The sequence below is a fragment of the Monodelphis domestica genome, chromosome 5 (assembly GCF_027887165.1).
Source record: "Monodelphis domestica isolate mMonDom1 chromosome 5, mMonDom1.pri, whole genome shotgun sequence".
In the NCBI taxonomy this organism is placed as follows: domain Eukaryota; kingdom Metazoa; phylum Chordata; class Mammalia; order Didelphimorphia; family Didelphidae; genus Monodelphis; species Monodelphis domestica.
In genome coordinates, this window is record NC_077231.1 from 259,720,756 (window position 1) to 259,748,540 (window position 27,785).

Below are 27,785 nucleotides of genomic sequence, written 5' to 3' on the forward strand. Positions count from 1 at the left end.
CCATTTCCCAGGGAAGGCACTCTCTCCTCATCTTTTACATCTGTTCAAAACATTTCCCTTTGAGCACTGTCAGGTGCATAAAAGCTTTTCTGAAGCTAAAGGAGATCTTTCTCTCTTCAAGTGTTTCTAGAAAATGTTCTGATATCTCTGCCTGCCCCTATTATATTATATTATATATCATATTATATATTATATCTTTCATTATACTTATTATATTATACTTTGTATTCCTCCACATCCTCCCCCCTCCTCCACTCCATAAACTGTGTGATGTTGATAGCTGGAACTGTCACTTTTCATTCTCTAGTATAGCCAGATGGATTATACATAGTAGGCACTTAGTGTTAGATGAAAACCATTACCATTTGTAAGGAAATTTCACCCTCTTTCTTTATAACCAGGTTAAATATAACTTCTCAAATTATCTACTCTTTCAGAAGCAAAATGCATATATCTTCATAGGCCTCTGTCAATAATTAATCTATCTAGCAGAGACTACACCAAGAGATCTTCTGTTAAAGCTCCAAGAGGGGATACTGAATGAAGTCCCCCCAAAACAAAAAAAAATGAGAGGAACAAGAGCACAGACAAATACGGGGAGTAAAGAAGGGGCGAATTTGAGCAAACAACAGAAAAAGAAGAAAGGAACTACAATAGACAGCCACTACTCAGCAAATGGAATAGAGGGGGAGAGATCAGAAAACAATAAACCAGAAATCCCAGCGAATTGGATACAGGCTGTGGAAGAACTCAAAACGCAACTAAGAGAGGCTTAAGACAATTGGGAAAAGAACTTAAAAATTAAGATAAGTCATCTGGAAACAGAGGCACTTGAACTAAAAACAAGAAAATAATGCCTTGAAAGCCAAAATCAACCAGCTGGAAAATGAGGCAAAGGAGATGAAAGATGAGGCAAAGGAGATGAAAGACGAGGTAAAGAGGATGAAAGACGATCTTCAAAGAAAATCAGACAGGAAGGAAAAAGATGACCAAAAAGCCAGAGATGAAATCCAATCTTTAAGAACCAGAATACAACTAGAATCAAATGACCTCACAAGACAGAAGGACACTATAAAACAAAACAAAAAGAATGAAAAAATTGAGGAAAATGTGAAGCATCTCATTCACAAAACAGATGATTTAGAAAATCATTCAAGAAGAGAAAATTTAAGAATAATTGGACTACCAGAAGACCACGACAAAAGAAAAAGTCTGGACATAATACTAGAGGAAATTATCCAGGAAAACTGTCCCGAGATCCTAGAACAAGAGGGGAAAGTGGAGATTGAAAGAATCCACAGATCACCCCCTGTATTTAATCCCTAACTGACAACACCAAGAAATGTTATAGCCAAATTCAAAAACAATCAGATGAAAGAAAAGATATTACAAGCTTCTAAGAAGAAGCCATTCAGATACCATGGAAACACAGTGAGGTTAACACAGGATCTGGCTGCATCCACACTGAGGGACCAAAAGGCATAGAATACGATATTCCGGAAAGCAAGGGAACTAGGTCTACAACCAAGAATAAAATACCCATCAAAAATGACCATATTCTTACAGTGGAAAGTATTGTCATTTAACACAACAGAAGAGTTCCAAGCATTCATAAATAAAAGACCAGACCTGAACAGAAAATTTGATGTCCAACCACAGAACTCAAGAGAATCATCAAAAGGTAATTAAAAAAGAGGGGGGAAAAACAAACAAAACAACAACAAAAATTTTTAATAGACTCAATAAGTTAAAATGATATGTATCCCTATAAGAAAAGAGGTCATTGGTAACTCTTAAAAACTGTTGCTATCACCTGAGCAGCTAGAAGAATTACACTCAGAGGGAACAGGGACAAACTGTATAGGATGAAAGGACAAGACATAAATAGGTATATAGATATATGTATGCATAAATACATATACATGTGTATAGTAGTAGTCTCTCTGTAACGGAGGATGATGATTGTCTTTGTGTGCTTTCATCTGTGATGTAGATGAGTGTGCACAAAAACACTTGTGCGTGAAGGAGATTTAAGTGGAAAAGTCGATGCACGTTGGAAGCCTGGGTCCAGTGGCATGAAAAGTTGTTACACCTGGAGACTTCCTCAGCTGCAGTGGATGGCTGTGTTGTCCTTTGTGCTCCAACACGCCCTAAGCACTCCACAGTGCTTTGCTGCGTTGCCCTCTCAGCCTTTGAACCTTCTTATTGGTTTCTTCTGCCTGTTCCGCCAAAGCAGTCTTCACATGCTGGGTGAGCAAAGCCCTGGTTCAACAGGGGTCTACAACCCGATGGCTACCCTCACGAGGTTTAGCCGGCCTGTTGAAGCCATTGCCCGGGGTGTGGCCGCTGCTGCATGCTAGCAGCTACTTGGAGCCACAAGTGAGAGCTGGGTGTCAGGTGAGGGTCAGAGGCTGGAGAGCTGCCCTATAAGGGCACGAAAAGCCCTCCCTCCATACCAGAGATACTACTCCTCCCTGAGTACCCCATACACCCCTATACATGTGTATGTGTATGTATATATATATATATATATATATATATATATATATATATACATACACACACACATGACTAGAGCTAAAAAAGAAAAGAGGTTATGACTAAAAGAAATGGGAAAAGAAACAAATAGGGGTAAATTTATATGTCACAAAGTAGCTCATGGCGGGAGCGGGGAGAACATCGATACACTGGAAGGGTAAAGAGGTTGGAGATAAGAAATACTCAACTCTTATGTACTTTGAAACTGACCCAAAGAGGGAAGAATAATCCAATCCATTGGGGAAGAGAATAGATTTGTGCCCTATAGGGGAGTAGAAGGGTAACAAATGGACTGGTGGGGAGGGAAGCAGTACAAGGGAGGGAGAGGGAAGGGGGGAATTTTAAAAAGACTACAGGGGAAAATAAGGGAGGGAATAAGAAGGGAGGGGGGTAGAAAGGGAAGTAAAATAAGGGTGGGAACTAGGGGGACTGATTATAAACAAACATTGGTGTAGAAGGAAATAGTGAAAGAAGAAAAGGCAGGACCAGGAGTAGAAATCAAAATGCTGGGAAATACACAGCTAGTAATCATAACTCTGAATGTGAATGGAATGAACTCACCCATAAAATGCAAGCGAATAGCAGAGTGGATCAGAATCCAAAACCCTACCTTATGCTGTCTGCAAGAAACACACATGAGGAAGTTAGATACGCATAGGGTGAAAGTAAGAGGATGGAGCCAAATCTATTGGGCATCAAATGATAAAAAGAAGGCAGGAGTAGCAATCATGATATCGGATAAAGTCAAAGTAAAAATAAATCTAATTAAAAGAGATAGGGAAGATAATTACATCCTGATAAAAGGCAGTATAGACAACGAGGAAATATCAGTACTCAATATGAATGCACCAAATGGCAGAGCATCTAAATTTTTAAAGGAGAAACTAGAGTAGCTCAAGGATGAAATAGATAGAAAAACTATACAAGTGGGAGATCTAAACCTTTCCCTATCCGAACTAGATAAATCAAATCAAAAAATAAATAAGAAAGAGGTGAGAGAAGCAAATGAAATCTTAGAAAATTAGAGTTAGTAGACATATGGAGAAAAATAAATAGGGACAAAAAGGAATACACCTTCTTTTCAGCAGTACATGGTACATTCTCAAAAATTGACCATGTACTAGGGCACAAAATCATTGCAAACAAATGCAAAAGGGCAGAAATAATAAATGCAACCTTCTCAGACCACAGTGCAATAAAAATAATAATTAGTAAGGGTACATGGATAGATGAATCAAAAATTAATTGGATATTAAACACTATGATTCTCCAAAACTAGCTAGTTAAAGAATGAATCGTAGAAACAATTAATAACTTCATTGAAGAAAATTACAATGGTGAGACATCCTTTCAAAACCTATGGGATGCAGCCAAAGCGGTACTCAGGGGGAAATTTATATCCTTGAGTTCATATATAAACAAATTAAGAAGGGCAGAGGTCAATGAATTGGGCATGGAAATTAAAAAACTAGAAAGTGAACAAATAAAAACCCTCAGATGAAGACTAAATTAGAGATCCTAAAAATCAAAGGAGAAATTAATAAAATTGAAAGTCAAAGAACTATTGATTTAGTGAATAAGACTAGAAACTGGTACTTTGAAAAAACAGATAAAATTGACAAAGTACTAGTCAGTCTAATTAAATAAAGGAAAGAAAAAAACCAAATTGACAGTATCCAAGATGAAAAGGGAGGCCTCACCTCTAATGAAGAGGAAATAAAGGCAATCATTAAAAACTACTATGCCCAATTATATGGCAAAAAAATATGGCAATCTAATTGATATGGATGAATACTTACAAAAATATAAATTGCCTCGAATAAAAGAAGAAGAAATAAATTACCTAAACAACCCCATATCAGAAAAAGAAATTGAACAAGCCATCAAAGAACTCTCTAAGAAAAAATCCCCAGATGCAGACAGATTCACAAATGAATTCTATCAAATATTCAAAGAACAGCTAACCCCAATACTATACAAACTATTTGACAGAATAAGCCAAGAAGGAGTTTTCCAAATTCTTTTTACAACACAAACATGGTACTGATCCCAAAGCCAGGCAGGTTAAAAACAGAGAAACAAAACTATAGGCCAATCTCCCTAATGAATATAGATGCAAAAATCTTAAATAGAATACTAGCAAAAAGACTCAAGCAAGTGATCAGAAGAGTCATTCACCATGATCAATTAGGATTTATATCAGGGATGCAGGGCTGGTTCAATATTAGGAAAACCATCCACATAATTGACCACATGAACAAGCAAACCAACAAAAATCACATGATTATTTCAATAGTTACAGAAAAAGCCTTTGATAAAATACAACACCCATTCCTATTCAAAACACTAGAAAGTATAGGAATAGAAGGGCCTTTCCTAAATAATAAACAGTATATACCTAAAACCATCAGCAAACATCACCTGCAATGGGGAAAAACTCAAAGACTTCCCAATAAGATCAGGGGTCAAACAAGGATGCCCATTATCACCTTTATTTTTTAATATTGTACTAGAAACACTAGCAGTTGCAATTAGAGAAGAAAAAGAAATTGAAGGTATTAAAATTGGCAATGAGGAGACCAAGCTGTCACTCTTTGCAGATGATATGATGGTTTACTTAAGGAATCCTAGAGAATCAACCAAAAAGCTAATTGAAATAATCAACAACTTTAGCAAAGTTGCAGGATACAAAATAAACCCACATAAGTCATCAGCATTTCTATATATCTCCAACCAAGTTCAGCAGCAAGAATTAGAAAGAGAAATTCCATTTAAAGTCACCAGAGACAATATAAAATATTTAGGAATCTATCTGCTGAGACAAACACAGGAACTCTATGAACACAACTACAAAACACTCTCCACACAATTAAAACTAGATCTAAACAATTGGAAAAACATTGATTGCTCATGGGCGGGATGAGTTAACATAATAAAAATGACCATCCTACCCAAACTTATATATCTATTTAGTGCCATACCCATTGAACTACCAAAAAACTATTTTACTGAATTAGAGAAAACGATAACAAAGTTCATTTGGAAGAATAAAGGATCAAGGATATGCAGGGAAATAATGAAAAAAAAATACAAAGGAAGGTGGCCTTGCAGTCCCAGATCTCAAACTATATTACAAAGCAGAGGTCATCAAAACAATTTGGTACTGACTAAGAGACAGAAAGGAGGATCAGTGGAATAGATTTGGGGTAAATGACCTCAGCAAGACAGTCTTTGACAAACCCAAAGACCCCAGCTTTTGGGACAAAAACCCAGTATTTGATAAAAACTGCTGGGAAAATTGGAAGACAGTGTGGGAGAGATTAGGTTTGGATCAACACCTCACACCCTACACCAAGATAAACTCAGAATGGGCGAATGACTTGAATATAAGGAAGGAAACTATAAGTAAATTAGGTGAACACAGAATAGTATACATGTCAGACATTTGGGAAGGGAAAGATTTTAAAACCAAGCAAGACTTAGAAAGAGTCACAAAATGCAAAATAAATAATTTTGACTACATCAAATTAAAAAGGTTTTGTACAAACAAAACCAATGTAACTAAAATTAGAAGGAAAGCAACAAATTGGGAAACAATCTTCATAACAAAAACCTCTGACAAGGGTCTAATTACTCAAATCTATAAAGAGCTAAACCTGTTGTACAAAAAATCAAGCCATTCTCCAATTGAAAAATGGGCAAGGGATATGAACAGGCAGTTCTCAGACAAAGAAATCAAGACTATTAATAAGCACATGAAAAAGTGTTCTAGATCTCTTATAATCAGAGAGATGCAAATCAAAATAACTCTCACTTAGCAGATTGTTCAACATGACAGCAAAGGAAAGTAATGAATGCTGGAGGGGATGTGGCAAAGTAGGGACATTAATTCATTGCTGGTGGGGTTGTGAATTGATCCAAACATTCTGGAGGGCAATTTTGAACTATGCCCAAAGGGTGATAAAAGACTGTCTGCCCTTTGATCCAGCCATAGCACTGCCTGGTTTGTACCCCAAAGAGATAATAAGGAAAAAGACCTGTATAAGAATATTCATAGCTGCACTCTTTGTAGTGGCCAAAAATTGTAAAATGAGGGGATGCCCTTCAATTGGAGAATGGCTGAACAAATTGTGGTATATGTTGGTAATGGAATACTATTATGCTCAAAGGAATAATAAAGTGGAGGAATTCCATGGAGACTGGAACAACCTTCAGGAAGTGATGCAGAGTGAGAGGAGCAGAACCAGGAGAACATTGTACACAGAGACTGACACATTGTGGTACAAGAGAACGCAATGGACTTCTCCAGTAATGACTTTACAATGTCCCTGAACAACCTGCAGCAATCTACGAGAAAGAAAAAAAAAACTATTCTCAAGCAGAGGACGAACTGAGGGAGTAAAAACACCAAGGAAAAGCAACTGCTTGACTGCAGAGGTTGAGGGGACATGATAGAGGAGAGATGCTAAATGAGCGCCCTAATGCAAATACCAACAACAAGGAAATGGGTTTAGAGCAAGGACACATGTGATACCCAGACGAAGGGTAGGAAGGGGTCGCAGGGGGTTGGGGAGGAAGAAAAGGAAATTATCTGTTTCCAATGAACAGTGTATGAAAATGACCAAATAAAATAATGTTTTAAAAACTAAATAATAATAATAATAATTAATCTATCTAGCACAGGTCAAGGAGCAAACTCTATCTTTGCATAAATTTCTTTTCCAATAATGGAAGTAACTTCATTAAGCATAGCTTCTTATTTTTAAATGTAATATTTCAGTTTTCTGGGACATGATTCAAATAATACAGTAGGAATGAAATTTGACATAAATCATAAAGTATTGGATAATATACCATCATTAAAATGAAGCAACTAAATTATAAATCCCAAAGGTTATAGAATTCATTAATTGCACATTTTCCTATAGCTTGGAACAAATTTTTAATTTTGAACTTAAAATGAAATTGGTCTTCTCAGTATTATTGGAGGTTTTAGTTTTTGCTTAAGAAAAGAGAAAGGAGGGAGAAAGAGAAGGAGATTGAAAATATAGTTGTAGGGAGATAGATACATAGATAGATAGATAGATAGATAGATAGATAGATAGATAGATAGATGGATGGATGGATGGATGGATGGATGGATGGATGGATGGATTGATGGAGAGATAAGAATATAAATATGGATACATTAGATACTGGTATATCTTTATCTGTCTTTTTATAAAATGGATGGCCTAATAATGTTGTTAATCATCCATTCCCCATGAAGAATATTGGAGAAAGTAGCTTTAACCAGTTTTTTTTGCCTAACTAGTGTGGCTGAATTAGAATGTTTCTGGTGTGATTAAGGGAAAAGATATTCCTATATCTAAGGAAGGATTTAATGTTACCTACTCCTCATGACTTAATACTGGCTCTATCAAAACAGTACATTTAATTACTTGGCCACTGGCCAGAGCACACAGAATCTCACCTCAAATCTTATTCTTTGGAAAAATGAAATCACTATTCAGCTTGAGTACATGGAAAAGAAAATTAGAAAGACTTATTTAATTCCCCAAGACTACTCAAACAATATACAGTTGTTCTTAGGTTTTTTGAACTATAAGTTTTTTTGTTTGAAATCCATTAGATGTCTTCTAATTAAAATTAGAACCAATTCATATACACATATGTATACACATATACATACAGACAGAACCTTTACCACATTATATATAACAGGATTGAATAAGGGAAAACCAACAGATCTACTGTATTAGGTATCCTTCTAGGCTGCTGAGAATATACCTTCTCATTCATAATCAGTGTTTGACTTCAAGAAGATCCTATCTTGCCAGCATGGCACATCATCCACAAACTATAGTTTGATTAGGAGTGTAATATATGGTCTATTAGAGGGTCATATTCATAAACACTAGGGATCTGGAGAGAGGGAAAGAAAGAGTTGAGAGAAATGGAGAGAGGGAAGAGATTGATATTCCCCTCTCTTCCCCTTGGGGAAGGTAACTCAGCTTTGTCTCTTTGAATGACAGAGTATGTCTCCTCAGAGAGTGGTTTGGGAGGTAGAGACTAAAATTAGAGGCAAGAGCTTTAATGAAATCACACACAGCTTCCCTTCATGGTCACAGCTATGGTTGGGAGACCAAATGGACCTTTGTGAATCTTAAAAACTACTCAGACTGTACCTTAGAAGATTTGGTTTAGCTATTCCCTTATCATAACAATGGAGATACTTGGTCTAACAAGAATCAGGAATGTATTGGGAACTTTTAAAATTACTCCACCTATACTTAGACATACCTTAGAGGAAGATAAAGTTGTAAACTCCTGATTAATTAATTCTCTCTCTCTCTCTCTCTCTCTCTCTCTCTCTCTCTCTCTCTCTCTCTCTCTCTCTCTCTCTCTCTCTCCTTCCCTTAATTCCTTCTCTCTTTATTAAGTAAAATCTCCATAAATCCCCAGCTGACTTGGGTATTTCATATTTGGGAATTTCCCATGGCAACCACTTATTTAGATTTTAAGTCAAAACACTAAAATTATCCTTATACCTTCCTGTCTCTGTGTCCTTCAAATATCCCAACTGCCACTTCTCCTCCCCTTAAAACCTGGAATTACTCTTCTGCCCAGAGGAGAGGATTACTCATTTAGATCTAGTTATTTGGATCCCTAGGATCCTGAGTTAACCCTTCCTTTTGGGGAGAAGTATCTTTAGTGCCCCCTAATCTTTAGTGCCCTTTCTTAGAGTCAGGAACTAGGCAGACCTGATCTAAGTAGTAACACTTTATTTGGGATCACTCAGGGAAAGGAGAGATGAAGGTATTAGGTGAGGAAAGTGGGTAGCAGGAAGCCCTATTGACTGGCAGACTGACCCTCCCCCCAAATCTCAGGGGTCCAGGCTTTCAGCCTTGATGGAGTTCAAGACAAGTTGGGGAGAGTGAGGTGGAGAATAATCTTTGGAGGGAATAACTTTCAGTAGACAGTTTTCTTCAAAGTCCCAGTCTACGATGTCTCAAGTAAGAGATTTCAGGGGTTCACTGGGAATTAGTTGATATCCACAGGGACCCCCAGCCTCAGAGCTCCTCTTCTCAGGTTCTCAGCTGGAAGAGTGAGGTGAGCTGGCAGTTTTGAGTTCTCTACCTGGAATCTAGAGTTTTTTGTTTTTTTTTTTCCTTTGCCCTTCTCCCCTGTGCTTTCTCTTGGCAGCTGGTTCCTGTCAAAGATTTTCTCTCTTACAGGAGGCTAAAACATCCCTTTCAAAGTTCTTCTTAACTTTGCCTTAAAATACTACTTAATTGAATACTCCATTAGTTCTGTGCTGGAATTTAGCCTTTAATCAAAGATTCTTAACCTTCTGAGTAATGGACCTCTTTGACAGTCTTGTTAAGTCAAAGGGCCCTTTCTCAGAATAATATTTTTAAGTGCATAAATCAAAATACAAAGGTTTAAGAAGGAAACTGATTATATTGAAATGTTGAGTCCATCTTTAAGTATAAGGATTTCCATTTATGAACCCCTGCCTTAGATAAATTTTACTACTCACTTTGGGATGAATTCTGCAACCAGACTCTGACAAGAGATAGAGAATAAGTTGCTTCTCTTCAGTTCCCATTATAGTCTATTGAGTGGGACATTCTTTCTTATAATCATCAATTAGTTATCAGTTATCTTTGATACAGTCTCATGGTCACAGGGAACAATAAATGATTTCTACATCATCCTGAAGCATGTTTTTCACCACTGAATCAGTATATATATATATATATATATATACATATATATATATATATATATAAGGAATCAGAAGGGATATTCCTAGCTCCATGGCAGGTAACCCAGTCTAGCAGTTCATGAGGGCTCCCTTTTTTCATTCATTTTGCAGTTCTTTGGTTACCTCTGTTTTACAGGAAAGAAGTGATCATATAAAATACTCTCAATGAGAAGTAAACCAGAGAACCCAGTTGGAGTTCTCAGAAATATGGATACTCAATATTTTAGATCAGCTTTTTACATACTTCTAAGGAAGGACTGTATATGTTATTTCTGAGAACAAAAACAAAACTTATTTCATATGGGGCTATAAAATTGGAAATACATATAGTCAAGTGAACTATTTCTTACCAGGTAATGGATTCTGTCATCCATGACCTCTATTCTAATGCCATTTTCTTGTTTCTAACCTTACATAAGTCTTGATATTATAGATGAAATGAAATTCATTTCCATTTCTAGAGATAAGATGCTTTGTCCACATGAGACAAATAATTCCAGCAAAGAATGAAACGATCTATTATTAGGGATGCTGATGACCTTGCTAAATTATGTATTTACATCTGCTCTTAGATTACTAAAATAAGTTTCCAAAAGTCCATAAAGTTTGTGCAGTTGTCATATAATATAATAAACAAGAAAAAATTCCATATTTTGATTCAGAGGACCAGAGAAGTTTTGTTTTTGTTTCCGTTCCCCCCCCCCCGCCCCCAAGGAACCAGGGTTTAAGAACTGGCTCCACAATTTATAACCTTTATGAGCTTGTGAAAGCCTTGTGGCCTTTTTCTTAATTTCTTATTTGTAAAAAATAAAAATACTAGACACCTTCTAATGTCCTTTAATGTTTTCTACCTCTTTCTACATGATTCATATATCATCATTAGAATCTTTTTACTTTTACTTTACACACTGTTTTAAAACTCTTCTACCTCATAGAAATCTTAAATTAGCTCTATGTTCATCATCAATTACCTTTCTATCTCTCCCAATGAACATACTCTTCAGCCTCAATATTGTATTCTATCACTTGATCCTGCTCAATTCATTCAATCAATTACCCAACTTCTAGGTTTCACTTACCTCTGATTGCTTTGTAATACTGTAGATAGTCATCTCTTGAGCTCACAATTCTGCTAATCCCTCACCTTAATAACTCCCTTCATTCTAATATTTCTCCTGAACTGCTAAACATTTTGTAGAAATCTCACATTGATTTAAACTTGGTAAGGTTATCACTGATACTCAGCAGTCCTCTTATTGACTCTCTATTATATTCTTTACATGTATTGTCTGGTCCTTTTCCATTTACCTCATTATTACTCTTCCCCTTTTCACTCCAAAAAATGTATTCACCACCCACTCTACTGAGATTAGAATTAGGTAGGAGTTTCCTCAACTTCCATCCCACATCTCACATTTTGTCTGAATCTAAAACTATCCTTTCCCTACCCTTGGGAGGAGGGACTGTCTTCCTTTTCCAGACTTTCAAGATAAAGTCCAAACTACTTATCTCTTTCATGTTAATAAAGGAGAGCCCAAAGGTAGTAAAGGATACCCCGCATGAGACCTTTTTTTTTTTTTTTGGTCATGGAGTCCTGAGAGCTGGCAAGGCAATACAAAAGTTCCTCTCCTGGAACTGTAAACCCAGGGGTAGAGTCCAAATATGTGGGGGGAGAGTGGACAGGGAGATGGTTGGAGAGCAGGGAAATAGTGAGAATATAGCAGAGGAGAGTTGGGAAGACAAAGAAACTGGGGTCCATAAAGGTAATCAAAATCAAGAATTATAAGGGACCAAAGTGAACACCTAGGTCAGCTCCTTTGTTTTAATGTGTTGGAAGTTGGATCCCATATTGGTTAAGGGAGTTAGCTAACACCAGGCTGGAAGCAAATATGAGATTAGAATTGGAATCTCACTCCTCTGATTCCTGGAGTATCTTTTCTATGATACTTTTGCTTTTCAATAGCCATGTGTTTTATCTGGACTGCTCAAAGAAGTCATGACATCAGTATCCTTAAGTAGGTACTGTCCCAGCATTCTATTGTATAGTTCCCTAGCCTTTGATTATATGCCAGGGAGAGTATTTAAGTAGGAAAAGACAATTAAACTTTATTGTATTTGAGACTAGCCTTCATTTTATTGGAAACATCAAACAAATGTGAGGAGCAACATGGTCTCTAGGAAAGAGCATAAGTGGAAAATTTTAAGTCAAGTTCTAGTCTCCACTCTTTAATGTATTAGCTAGCTGACAAACATTACCTTAACAGAGGCATTTCAAACAGGTTCTATTCCTAATTCTTTCAGAAATCTTATGTATGGAGGGGATCTGTGGTTGTGTGCATATAGCAAAGAGCATATGTATATATAAAGAAAGAAAAATGACATATATGCTATCTATGGTTATACTTTATGAAATAGAAATCGGCAGTCTTCTAGTCTAACTCCTAATTCAATTCCTTTTTGGTTCTAATGTTCCATTTTTCATTGATTCTGTAAGTATGAGAAGGGAGGAAGTCATTAATATTCTAATGATAAGAAAGTAAAGCTACAGTGGTTGGCAATCTAAATATTTTTCATCCTGGTATGTCTGTGTTTGCATGGCATATCTGCTATTCATGATATGTATTAAGAGAAGTACGTGTGCAATTTCCACTCTATATAAATAAATGATACATTGGGTAAAACCAATGGAGACAAAATTCTGTTACTGCCAAGAATATTAAAGGTTAATTTGTGGAAGCTTGTGATTTTCCTGAGTAATCTTTTTTCAAAACCTTCTGTCTTAAAGTCACTACTGTGTATTGGTTCCAAGGCAGAAGAGCAGTAAGAGCTAGGCAATGGGGGTTAAGTGACTTATCCAGGGTCACACAGCTAGAAAGTGTCTGACACCATATTTAAACCCAGGATCTCCCATCTCTACGTCTGTCTCTCAATCTATTGAGCTACCCAATTGTTCCTCTGAATAGTCTTAATGAAAATCAAAGAAGGCACCAAACTTTTCTTTAAGAACTGGTATTTGCAGCAGAGGCAAGATGGCAGAATAGAAAGAAGCAGTGCAGCTGAGTTCCTATCTATATGTTTTCAAAGTAGATATATAAAATGCACAAGAGAAATTCAACCACAAAAAACAAGTCAGAGTAAGACCTTTTTTTTCTAAGCCAGATCAGCATGAGGAGGTAGAGAGAGAGATCTACAGATACTGGGGCCAGGTTCAAGGCAGGAACATATGATGAGCAGACAATTCCACTGCTCAAGAAGAGGCTTCACATCAATTCAAATGGAGGTCTTAGACTCATAGTGGTATCCTTGGAACCATTCCTGGGCACTGTAGTTGGGACACTTGCTAACTCACAGCTTTATTGCTCAATGCCTAGGCTGGTGTTGCATATTGAGAATGGAGGGTGAATGAAGTTTAGAAGTCAACAGCAGTAATTCTATGGCTCAGACCTCCAAGTTTAAAATAGGGTCCATTTCCAGCATCTACCCCTGTAAAGGAACAGCCATGGTAGAAAGCCACAAATTGAAGGTAAATGGGAACCTTCAGTTTGGCCACTTTGAATCAACAGAGCTTTCCATCTGGCTGATAGGAACAAAGTCTAGCAGAAAGACTCAAACCTAGGTCAACAACTCACAGAGGTCAAACTAGAGGAGCAGTAATCAAATTTTTCCCCTATATTACATGCTTTGGAGAGGACTGAAAGTCTTTGCAAGTCCACAGTCTGTCCCTGAGATCCTCAAACAACCTGACACTACCCCACGAAGGTATCAATGGGACCAGTTCAGAACTTACCTCCAGAAGTGCTACAAAGTCCTGTGTTAATATCAAGCAATTGTGTCTGGGGTGTATGGGGTGCTCAGGGAGGGGCAGCATCTCTGGTATGGAGGGCTTGTCGTGCCCTCTTAGGGCAGCTCTCCAGCCTCTGACCCTCACCTGACACCCAGCTCTCACTTGTGGCTCCTAGTAGCTGCTAGCATGCAGCAGCAGACACACCCCAGACAATGGCTTTGACAGGCTGGCTAAACCTTGTGAGGGTAGCCATTGGGTCGTCGACCCCTGGTGAACCAGGGCTTTGCTCACCCAGCATGTGAAGACTGCTTTGGCGGAACAGGCGGAAGAAACCAATAAGAAGGTTCAACGGCTGAGAGGGCTACACAGCAAAGCACTGTGGAGTGCTTAGGGCATGATGGAGCACAAAAGACAACACAGCCATCCAATGCAGCTGAGGAAGTCTCCAGGTGTAACGACTTTTCGTGCCACTGGACCCAGGCTTCCAAAGCCGAGAGAGTGGGACTGTCTCTGTGCATTGGCTTTTCCACTTAAATCTCCATGCACAAGTGTCTTTGTGCACACTCATCAACATCACAGATGAAAGCGCACAAAGACAATCATCATCCTCAGTTACCAAGAGACTACTATATATATATACATATATATATGTATATATATATATATATATATATATATATAGGCTCAGGATATAGGTTCAAATAATGAAAAAGCCCAAAAGGAACTACATGAAAATGAGCTACAATGGTGTCAGGGATGCTCAAAACATAAATACAGAAGAGAATCACTCCAAAATAAAGCAATGTCTCAGCAAAAACACAGTTTAGGCACAGATTCAACTAGAATCCCTGGAAAAGATGAAGCAATATCTTTTTGAAAACCATTCAGGTCCTTCACTTTGGTCTGCATGCTTGTCTTGTCTTGTAAATCCTCTCTTTCTTCATGCCTCTTCCATCTTCCTGACTCCAAGTTCAGCACTCTTATCCTTTGCACCACCTAGCTATCTCAAAATAAAATTTTCTGATTTTGTTTGTACCCATCTTAATAGTAATAACTAGCATTTCTTCCAAGGAATACTTTTTGAGAAACACAATAATTAGAGTCCCTAGAAATACTACTGCCACTTCCACTACAGTCTTACCCTGATGAATTATTACCATGGCATAAGTACCTGTGTCAGCACAGAGTAAAGCTGGTAGGATCAAACCAAACTGGATCTCCAATTATATGGCTGGGCACTTTCAGGAAGAAATTTTTTCACTCCATAAATTATATCTCTCAAGATTTCCTTTTCTGCCTCACCTCTTTCTAACTCCTAGTGTCCTGTATCTGTGCAAGTTTCCAATTCCTCCACTTTTCTATTAGGTAATAGATTTCCGAGACCATTTATGACCTATTGGCACTAATATCAGCCACTTTGAGGGGGGAAATTAATCACAATGTTCACATACTCAGTCTCCAGATTGCCTTGTTTCTGTGGCAGGCACCTCTTAGCTGTGTAGAGGAGCATGATATACACAAATGCAGTAGTATATGGTTGGTACATTTAATGTCCTCTTAGAAAATTGATTCATGGTTTACAGTGCTTGGCCACTACTTGACCCACAAGACAATTTTACAGTTTAAGGCCTTAGGATCTAAAAAAAAATAAAGAGGGTTTTTTTTTTAATATGTTCTATCACTAAGGATCTGAATAACTATAGACAAATGGTCATTTCTGTAGTTATCAGTTTTATAACATAAAAAATAAGGGAAATGGATTATATAGTTTTTAATGTCCCTTGAAGTTGAATAATTCTATAATTTTTTTATTATTAAGAATTCCAATTTTGCTTTTTTTTTGCTGAGTTTTTGGAATTTACATATGAGGTCTCTGGATATCTAAAATGTTGGCTTCTATTCCTACCAAATATGAAAGTAATCTAAAAACCTCAACAACAACAAAACCTAGAAAAAACACAACATAAAATAATCGAGAATATCCCTTAGGATACTGCATAAACTGAGTTAAAAGTAAGGCAAAGAGATTTTTAAAAAATTCTTTTCCAGATTATATGTAAATACAATTTTTAGAAATCATTTCGCACCATGTTAAGATCCATGTTCTTCTGCTTCTTCCTAGTCTTCCCCTCTCCCCAAGACATCAAGTAAAATGATAAAGGCTGGACATGTTTTAGTATATAATACATATTTCCATGTTCATCATGAAGTAAAAGAAGACAAACACTGCATACAGTGAGAAAAAATCATGGAGGAAATAAAAGTGAAGAGTGGTATGCTTCAATCTGTATTCAGATTCCATTAGTTCCTTCTATGGCAGCAGGTAGATTTTTATCATGAGTCCCTTGGAGTTTCCTGGATCCTCACATTGTTAATAGTTGTCATTCACTTCTGATCATCACCTTGTACTGCTGTTACTGTGTACAACATTCTCCTGGTTCTGTTCACTTCACTTAGCATCACTTCATATAAGTCTTCCCAGGTTTTTTGTGATTGTCTTATTTTTCCCTTTTTTATGGCACAATAGTTTTCCATTACAATCATGTAGCACACTTGTTCATTCATTCACCAATTGATGGATATTGCCTCAGTTTCTAACTCTGCCACCACAAAAAGTTGCTATACATATTTTTGTATAAATATATTTGTATAAACATTTTTATCCTATTTTTGATCTCCTTGGGATACAGACCTGATAGTAGTATTTCTTGAGCATTGTTCCAAATCGCTCTTCAGAATAATTATATTTATTCATAGCAGTAAAGAGATTTTGAAAAATAGTTGATGGTGCTATCCTATGTACTTAATGTCTATGAAATCTTGAGTGTGTTATAATAAATTCTAGTAAACAGGGTAAAAGTAATCTCATGACTCATTAGTAGAAAGACCATTCAACAATATGACCTAGTTACTTAGGATGTAAGTTCTTTGAGGGAAGGAATTGTTTGTCTTTGTATTTGTATCTCCATGTCTAGTGAAGTCTCATGCTAAGTGCTTAATACTTTTTATGGATTGGCTCTGCTCCCCTGAGCCATAAATCCAGAAGGCACCAATATGCATTCCAAGAAATTGCTTGATTCATTTTGGTTCCAGGTCATTTTAAAGGTGAAAATGTCCAATGTTCAAGAAGCTTTTCCTTAGTATCAGAAAATCAGTACAAAGGATATAACTGTCCCTGACTTGATTCAAATTCCAGTTCTATTATTTACTACTTATGGGACTCAGGGAAAATGATAACCTCCCCTTGGAGAAGGTTATCAATTTTTATCCTGATTTTCTTCTACTTAGGCAAAATTTCCTGGACTCCATACTTAACAATGAGAGATCTTGGGAGAAAGGTAAATGAGAATATAAACAGTAACAAAATATGAATTTTTAAGTATAAGGAAGTCATTAAAAGCAAATTACATGTGGGACATACCTGAGGAAATAATAATAAAACAAAGCAGTAAATCAGGAATAGGAAATTAATCATTTTTGTTTACACTTTTTCCAAGGAAAATTGTTTAAGTGAGAGGTGTCATGTTACTTTCAGCTCTAAATCTTATGATTCTATGACCTTGCTCATGTTAAATAAAAGCTGGTTGCATTTTATATATTTTCTTATATTTCTCCAACTCTGTTTTTCACAAGTTAGACTCAAAAGAAATATTTTCATAAGGTAATACCACTGATCAAGTCAGAGAACTCTAGTTTTCAAAAACCAAATAATTAGCCTCAAGAAAAGTAATGAGTACAAAAATACAATTAATGAATTTTGTTTTCTTTGAGAATTTATCATGAACTGATGATCTGGGTATATATTAATCTATAATTTAATTTACATTCATTAGTTCCCAGAGAGGAAGATTCATATTTTCAAAATATATGTACTTGGTGGTTGTTATGATTTTTACTTCGAAAAAATGCAGAAATATCACCAATGTCAGTCAATTCTCCTAACTTCTTGGAATGTCCCTGCTTAATACACATTATTAAAAGTTTAGGTATTATGTTAATCATAGATATATGTATATATTCATAAAATTTAAGGTTTTAATGGACCTTTGATCTAAAAACTATGAGTGTTAACTCTAGGGATATAGATCCTACCCCACAATTTATGTGTAATTCTTACCCCTGCCCTTTCTTAAATCTTTTATAGAAGGGTTACCTCATATTCTGGAATTCTTCCTTTAGGTCTTTTAACATTACATGGGATTGGAGAATCAATGCCTATCTATCATGTTATCTCTAACTTTCACCATATGATTGAGCCACTTCCTCTATGTAACATGTATCCATTGCTCCTGAGGATCAAGCAGAAGAAGTATGGCAATTCTTCTCCATAACAAGACACCAGAAACAGAACATGGTAATTGAAGATTTCAGATTTTCTCTTCTCTAGACTAACTACTGCATGTTCCTTAAACCAACATGTCAGGTCCTCTCTTCATTCTGGTTCACCTCCTTGCAACATGTATGTCTATATTTTTTCCTAAAATGTAGGGCCCAGAAATAAATATAACATAAAAAGGGACAGACGAGAGCAAAGCATAACAGAAATAACAATCTCCTTATTTCTGATACCTCTCCAAATGCAAATGAGAAGAGCATCATTTTTTTCTGCCTGCCAGCTTACACTGTGAAAGTATCAAATTTGTGGTCCACTAAAGACCCTATTTCCTTCTTAGCTAGATTGTTGTCTTTCCATGTCTCTCCAATTTTGTATTTCATAGAATGGACTTAGAAGACCATTTAGAGGCTGTTTCAATCTCTTCATTTTATACAAGAAGAAACTAAGTTACAGAGAAGATTTTGATCTGCTCAAAGTCATATAGAGGTGAAGAAAAAGTATTGAGATTTGAAATGAAATCTTCTTTCTCTCAATCTAGGTCTTGTATTTCCATGGTGTGGTGCTACCTCCATAAGTAAAGGCAATTTTTGGAACCAAAATACAGAATACTGTATTATTGTATATTCATATTAAATTTAATTTAAAAAACTCAGTCCTCTGTTCTGGTATGCTGATATTTTTCTAGATTGCTCTCCAATGTGTTAATTATTTTTCTTCTTTTCCTGTTATAGGTACCTGTCTAACAAGCATTCTAAATATATACTTATTTGTTTACAAAATATTGAAAAATATATATATATACTTATTTATTTACAAAATATTGAAAAGCACAGACAAAGGCACAGATCTTTAGTGCATTCCACTACAGACTCTCCAAATCAGTTCTAACTGATGAATGATGACTCTGAGGCTAGTCTTTTGTCCAGATTTAAATCCACTTAGCTGTACTATCATTGAGTCTTTAATCTATTCCCATGTGATCTACAAATATAGCATAAGGGACTTTATCATAAGCTTTGTCAGAATAGAAGTATAATATGACTATAGCATACCTATTGACAGTTTTGTTTTGCTTTGATTTATTTGGGCAGGGGGAGGAGAAAGATAACATTGGTCAGATCTAAGTTTTCATTAGTATAAAAAAATCCTGATAAAACAATTGCCTTACTAGTATTGTTCTACACATATACACACACTTTATTTTATTTATTTATTTTAGAATATTTTTCCATGCTTCCATGATTCATGTTATTTCCCTCCTCTCTTCCCTCCCCACACCTGGAGATGACAAGCAATTCCACTGGTTTATACATGTCATCACTTAAAACCCATTTCTGAAGTAATCATATTTGTAATAGAGTAATCTTTAAAAACCACAACTCCAAACCATATACCCATATTACCAAGTGATATATCATACATTTTCCTTCTACATTTCTACTCCCACAGTTCTTTCTCTAGATGTGGAGAACATTCTTTCTCATAACTCCCTCAGGACTGTTCTTGATCATTGCTTTGCTATTAGTAACAGAGTCCATTACATTTGATCGTCCCATAATATTTCAGTTATGGTATATAATGTTCTGGTTCTGCTCATTTCACTCTGCATCAGTTCATGGAGGTCTTTCCAGTTCTTATAGAAATCAAGCAGTTCATCATTCCTTATAGCACAATAGTATTTCATCTCCATAACATATGCTAGTACTGTTAATAGTACCAGAACGGCACTGTTCTGCAACCTAGTCTTAGAATATTGCCTGTGCATTTTTAAGCTAAAGAGAATTGCCCAGAATCATTACCAGCACATGCCAGAGCAGAATTAGACTCAGGACTTCCTGACTGTGAGACTAACTCAGTACTATGCCATAGTAGCTTTCTAATTACCCTTTGAAAAAAGAGAATTAATGTTAGTTCCATATGATCTTTTCTTAAGGAACCTAGCTTTTTGCAACTACTGCTTTGCTTTTCTCATACTTATGAACCATGCTCTTAACAATACCCTCAAGAATTTGACCAGGAATTGGCTTCAAGATGACTGGCTCGTAGTTAGAAAAATAAGATAACTTATGTCCTTCTTCAAATTGACAATAACCCTTCCAGTGGTACAGTGGACAAAAGTGCTGGACCTGGAGTCAAAAAGATCTGAGTTCAAATCAAGTCTCAGGTACTTGCCATCTTTGTAACCTTAGGTGAGTCATTTAACCTCAATTTTCTCATCAGCAAAATGGGGATAATAATAGCACCTATCTCTTAGGATTGTGAGGATCATTTGAAATAATATTTGTAAAGGGCTTAGCATGGTGTCTGGCAAATTGTGTTTTGTAAATGTTAGCTATTATCTTTACAACAACATTACTATTACTTTTTGATATTGGTGACATTGGTAAATGACTTATCCTACTTGCACGGCAACTCTCTCAAACTACAAACTTCAAAAAAAGTATCCTTCAGAGTTTCTATACTTGAAATTCTCCTAAAGAAAGCTTCTTGACCTCAGTTTCCTCATCAAAATAAAGAGGATTAGACAAGGCATTGACTAAGATCCCTTGTACCTCTGATTCTGTAACCTTTTGCCTTATCATGCTCAGCTCACAGAGTCTCACATTTACTCATTTTTACAAGGAAAAAGCACAAGAAAGAAGGGGAGAGAATAAGTATTTATATAGCATATACTCTGTGCCAGTGATTCACAATGCTAAGTTTTATCATTTCTCTTCTATTTTTAGAAATTTTATATCATTTCATCTTCAAAACAACCTTATGAGGTAGATACTATCATAATTCTTATTATATTGTTAAGAAAACTGAGGTGAGCATAGGTTAAATTAATTTCCCAGGATCATATAAACTGTAAGTCCCCAAATCAGATTTGAACTCAGCTCTTCCTGACTTCGGATTCAAATCTCTTTCCACTTCAATATCAGTTGTCTCATTGTTGATCATTGTTTTAGATCCTTCCAGTCTTATTGATTCTGATTTAAATATATCTACATTTATATAAAAGAGTTCATTATTTTATGCAAATCCTGAATTCCAGCCTTTCCCTAATGTATAGTGATTGGACCCATGTATACTATACTCTTCCTTTACCAGGGAGAAAACAACAATTTCAGGTTCAATAGAATCATACTGAATTATTAATAGTGCTTGCTGTTTACTTTGGGAATAGGGCCAGCCTTAGAGACTCTCACAGCCATTTCTTGTTTTTGTGACTTTTCCATTTGGTATTGTATAGAAGTCTTTGGATTTATCGATCTAAAAAGCAACTTGGCTTGGAGAAGAGGAGATGCGACAAAAATATAGATCACCAAAGTGAACAGTGTAGAATAATTTGTGTAAACAGATGCGGCTTCTGAACTTAGTCAATAAGGTCACATCCTTGATTAAGAAAGATATTTTCAGTGATGCTGATGGTACTCTGCTTCTTTTTCTGCTTGCTTTGGTTTATCTCTTCAGTACCTCAATTAGTCTACTTGACAGAATAGGAAACAGAGGTAGAAACGTTTATTTAATAAATTTTACAAAGCCATGAAGACATTTGGCAAGGCAAGAAATCAATGTGAGGACTTGCTTCCAGACTTACTCTATACCTTGGATTATGAATAGAAAAGCATTGCAGCAGAATGGAAATGTTAATCTAGACAAGTTACAAGACCTCTATAAGGCTCTGGTTTGCTCCCTACACAAGACTAAGTCTTTGGAGACTTGAGAGTTGAACTTGTGCCCAGTGTGGGAAGAGAGGACAAGGTGAGACCAAGAATGGAGGTGATGTTTTTCTCCTTTCAGAGAAGTTTTGGAAGATCTCTCTAAGGAGGAGAGGAGAGAGAATATGAGAAGGGAGGTGGTGGGGGTCTTCTCCAGACACATGAAATAATAACACTAATCTAGTGTTTGTTGTCAGTGACACTCACAGTTCGCTTCCTCAAATCAAAGCCTCCAATTGCAACCAGGCAAAATGAACTCTAAAAGAACAAAGGGAAATTTTTATATGACTGGGGATTTTTTGTTTTTAAATCAAAAGAAAACATATTTAAGAACGTAGTGGTCTTTAACTTCCTCCCCAAATCATATCAGATGGGTACAATAACAGTCATTTCTAATCATGTTCTTTTATTCTATTAAAGTTGCATCTGACTGATATAACCTTATTTTTCATAAAACACAAATAGTGGACTCTCTCTTTGCTTTTTTCCATGAACCTATGCTCATGAAATGAGGGTAATCAACAATTTCAGGAACCATATGGGGAAAAGTAACCTTTCCTAGGGGAAAGCTGATATCTCAACCCCATCCATTTTTAGGGAATTTTCCCTTTCTACCTGGAAGCACCAATATAAAACTACTCATGTTACACTTCCAAGGTCTTGATTCCTAAGAACTTGGGGTTGCTTTAAATGTGCCACATTAAATGGAGTTCCCAATGGTTAAGCATATTTAGGAGGCCTAAGTTTTGACACTAGCTACATGATTAAAGACAAGTTGGTTCATCTCAACCTCAATTTCCTCATCCATAAATTAGGAATAATACCACACTAACCAACTTACAGGATATTGTAGAGAAAGTGTTTCATAAACCCAAAAATGCTATGCAAGAAATGCAAGTTGCTATTATTATATATAATAACAATATTTGTATTTGACTTGGATTTTTCTTCCCTAAGTGACAACGTCTGATTTTCCTTTTAATCTTTAAGGTGAAATGAAAGAATTTTCCTTACCAAGTTTCCTGGAAAATTACTTCAGAGCTTCAAAAAAAAACAAACAAACCTATTCTTAGGTTATCATCTGCTATTCTTCAAGAATTAATAGGGAGAAATAGCTAGTGTCCCACTAGAAAAACCCATAACATTCTGGCTCACTAAATATATGAAAAAGGACTTGATTCAAATGACTTCCTTGACTACCTTTTTGGCCTTGGACAACTCATCTGAACTTTCTGAGCCTCAATAACTCACCTCACAAAGAAGATATTTGTATCATAGACTCAAATGAAACAATGTAGATTCCTTTTATTGTGAGTTGAACCAGATAACCACAAATATGGTCTCTTCCAATTCTGAAATTCTGTAATTTTTTCAGTCTAAGCTTTCCCTAGACTTGAATTTTGTTTACAAAATGCTTTATAAATCTTAGCTCAATTTCTCAAGCCTTATCCATGGTCATGTTGCCAGAGAAGAATAATTTTCCTTCTTCTTTTTATGTCCTTCCAAGTTTTTTTTCATGTTAGAGGGCCCTGAACAAAGATCTGATGAATATAAGTTTCAATGTGAAGATTATCACAGAGCATTTCAATGAACACTATTCTCAAAGATAAATAAGAGTCAAGATTTATAATAGAAATATTAACTTTGCCTTCTATTTACTCATTCATGTATTGGGTTAGTAGTCTTTGGAAAAAAATGAAAATGAAAACAGGCACATGGACTGAAGTCTATTTTATTCAGTCTACATATTTTGGATGCCATGTCTGACCTGAGCCACCTGTTGATTGTGAAATTTGCAAACTCAAATGAATTATTTTTCAATTAAGCAAATTTAAGCAGCATTGGAGAAGTCAATATACTGTACCCTAGCCATATTGTTCAGAAGAAATACTGGGAATAATTCAGTTCATTAAATCAAACTAGCTTTCTGCTCTGTTTAAGTTTTCAGAAGGATAATTCTTTACTCTGGTGTTTTCTGAAGGACATTATGTAGCAGGGGAAACATTTCAGGCTTCACTTGCTCATTCAGATTTTCTATTTGAAAAAGACTTAGAATTCTAATCCTTAGTGTAAAAATCTAAAATCATGTAGCTCAGAGGGAGAGAGGGAAAGGCAAATGGCATTACTTTTTATTAGATTATCTACAAGGTCTTGTTCAAGTGCTCGGAAGGCTGCCTTTGGAAAGGAGTTTCTAAATCTATCGATGGCATTTTCTTTTTAATGCTCATTATAAGTTCCCTATTGGTCAAACCATTTTCCCAAGCCCAAAGTGCCCATTTTATGTTTTTAGTGTACTCACTACCCATAATACAGAATCATTTCCATTTAATTTACTGTGGTAAGAGCTAAAAAAAAAAATTAAAAAACTGGGGGAGAGGAATAAGAGCTGAATGAAGAAGAATGGGAGGCAAAATAGAATCCAAGGCCACAAGGTGATCTGGAGTAGGCAGGATAAATAATTTCCAGAGCAGGGAAAAATGCAAACTATGAATAATTATTGGAGGGCAAATCATAGTAGCTAAATTCCCATATGAAAATGATAAGCAGTTCAATATTCTGAGTGCTTATAATTTGATAAATGTTTATTGATTAACTGATTTGACCAGTGTTGTTATCTCTTCCCAAAAACATGTTTTGGTTATTCTTAAAGAAAACTATAATCCCAAGGAGAAATAAAGATTTAAACATCATATATACTCTTGAGTAAAGGTTAACTGTTACATGGACCATATACAAATATGTTTTTGAGTTATCACAGAAATGTGATGGAAAATGGAAAAAATATCACTGAAAATTTTAAATATTGACTGGTTCATGCTTTCTCTATAGTAATATGGTATTATTTACACTGGAAAAATTACACAAAGTATTATTCAAGCAGCTCATTGTAAAGACAATAACAGAAGATGGAAATAAGACTAATATCCAAAAGCAAATATAAAAGCTAAGGCAGTTCTTTAAGATTAGGATTGAAATAAAAAACAAAAGGAGTCGGGTGATGAAAGCTAAAAGTCACTAAAGAGATATATAGCTATGTTGGCCTCCCAGCACAATAAGTAGAACTTCCATGGCCATTTTGAGGGAGAACATGAACTAGAGCCACCTCATGGTATGGGCAGGCATGAATGGGTGAATGGGTAATGATTAGATTGCTATAGTTTGGAATGAAAAGACACTGATAAGAGTATAAATTCATTGGATTGCTGAATTACTGATAACCTGAGAAGGAAGGTGTCTAGGACCATTAGAGGGCTAGAAATTATGACCTATTATGATTGGTCAAAGGAATTAGTTATGTTATCCAAGAAGCAAAAGTATAAAAAACAAAAATGGGAGGATAAAATAACTTCCAGTATTTGAAGAGATGCCTTTTTTAAGAGGACTTAAACTTAACTGTTTAAACTTAAACTTCACTGTTTAGTCATCAAAGTGAGAACAAGGAGAAATTTTTAAAGGACAGATTTTGGATCAATATAAAGAAAAATGCTTCTAACAATAATAAGTTCCAAAGTAGAATGATGTGTCACATGAGTCTTTAATGACTCATGTTTTTAATAACAATGCTTTTAACATAGCTATATCTTGAACAAATCAGTCAATAAACATTTTTAAAGCATTTACTATATACCAGGCACTATGCTAAATGCTAGTGATACAAAAAGAGACCAAAAGATAGACTCAGTCCTCAAGGAACTCACAAATCACTGAATCATATTGTGTACACACACACACACACACACACACACACACACACACACACACACACACACATACACACACACTTCAAATGTAAAAAAAATGCTTCTTCAAATTGGAAGAATGAATTTCCTTCTTAGATGAATTTGCTTGTATAGAAATGAAACAAGCAAAAAGTCAGTAGAATATTGTCTTAAGGTGACAGTCTTTCTGCAGTAACCAGAGTCATTGAATCTCATTGCCCAGTCTTCTACTAGTTAAAAATCACTACTCTACCTTTTTCCCTAATCCCCCAGGAGGACAAAGACTAAACTGACTCCTTTCTTTACATGATTGGACTTCCCCTTGAACTACTACTATCTCTCCTCTGGAAATGATTTTTACCTTTAGCAAAAAAATTCCCACTTATAGATCTGCTTTTATATGAGTTCTTAAGTTGTTTCCTGCCCTGGTTCCATAATATAGCATAGTACCAGTGAAAAAATGCAGGGTTCAAAATTAGAAGACCTGTGTTTGCATTTTACCTCTGCTATTTATGATCTATGTAACTTTGGCCAAGTCAATTAATATTTCTGTACCACAGCTCCCCCATCTGAAAATGTATGGGATGCGATGACTTTAGAATTTCATAACAACTATATACACATCATTTTAGAAACTACCCACATCAAAATCTTATCTAGGTAGATGATTTTTGTTATATTCTGTTATCATTTTCATCAGAAAAGCCTAAAGATGTTGACTGAAATAAAAGCAAAAATAAAGTTTAATTGTTTAAATTTATGAAACTATAATATTTAGGAGATAAAATCAACTTTCTTATTCATATAGAATGCTCTGGAATCCTCCCACAGTATTGGGAATTGATAAAATTTGAAATACCTGTGAAGTTTGAGAGTAACAGTTCCATAAACAGTAGCAAAGCCCAGAAGACGAACCCATCTTAGGAGGATGCAGCGAAATGTGCTTGGCTCAAAATATAAAATGATAACCTATGGGATAAAAAGAGAAATAAACAAACTTTCAAGATCAATTTGTAATGGAAGAAAAAGGCTGATGGTCAGGACACAGTAATCAATTAGCCACGATGTAATGTTTTAGATGAGATTCAGCAACTGAAATCAATATTACTTTGAGCTTAAATCTTACATGCAGCTATCAAGAAAATATCTTACAAACACTATTTTAATCATTCACTCCCATCTTTAGGAAGTCATGGTGGCTCCTTATTGCCTATCAGCTGACAGATAAGCTCCTAAGTTTAGCAAAGCAACAAAATGGATCAGTAGAGTAGATGGAACATTGGACCTAAACTAGACCTTGAGTCAAAAGGGGTTCATATTCCAATCCTATCTTCTATTTTTACTATTTAGGTGGCAATGGACAACTTACTTAGCCTCTGTAAGTCTCAGTTTTCTTATCTGAAAAATGGGAATAATAATAATAATAATTATACAGTGCCTAAAATGAAGTTGTTATTTAGTAAGTGTTTTTTTTTCTTGCTTGTTCGATTAGTTCACAGGTTAGTCATAATGAGGAATGAGGGAAAGTATAAAGTGTTTTCCAACCTCAAAACATGATAAGATGTTAACTTCAGCTGTTATCAGTTGTGTGTATGAGAGAGAGGCAGAGAAAGAGAAATCATTATGTCCCTCCCACTCCACTAGGTACTAAATTTGAATTCAATTTATAATATTACCAGTTTGGGTACATACCAACAAAATATAATATCTCTATAATTTGGTAAAGAATATTTGAGATTTTTTTATCACTACATGGAAATGAGCCCCTTTTCAGTTAGCTAGGACTTACTTAGACAACAAACTTAAAAGTTTATTAAAAGACCCACCCTATGTGCTGTAATAGATACAAATTAAATCTAAGGTATAACTCTTATGTTCAAAGTGTTTTCAGCTTAACAGGGAAGAACAGTATATATATATATATATATATATA

The 27,785-nt window shown here is 35.6% G+C and overlaps 1 protein-coding gene across 1 annotated transcript in view; it reads right to left on the minus strand.

Annotated features, from left to right (window-relative positions):
• Window positions 1–27,785, minus strand: part of GPR158 (G protein-coupled receptor 158) — a 457,745-nt gene that overhangs the window by 62,388 nt on the left and 367,572 nt on the right. The window contains exon 6 of the mRNA XM_007504849.2: window positions 26,712–26,821. Coding sequence (XP_007504911.1) covers window positions 26,712–26,821 — 110 coding nt within the window. The remainder of the gene's footprint in view (window positions 1–26,711; window positions 26,822–27,785) is intronic.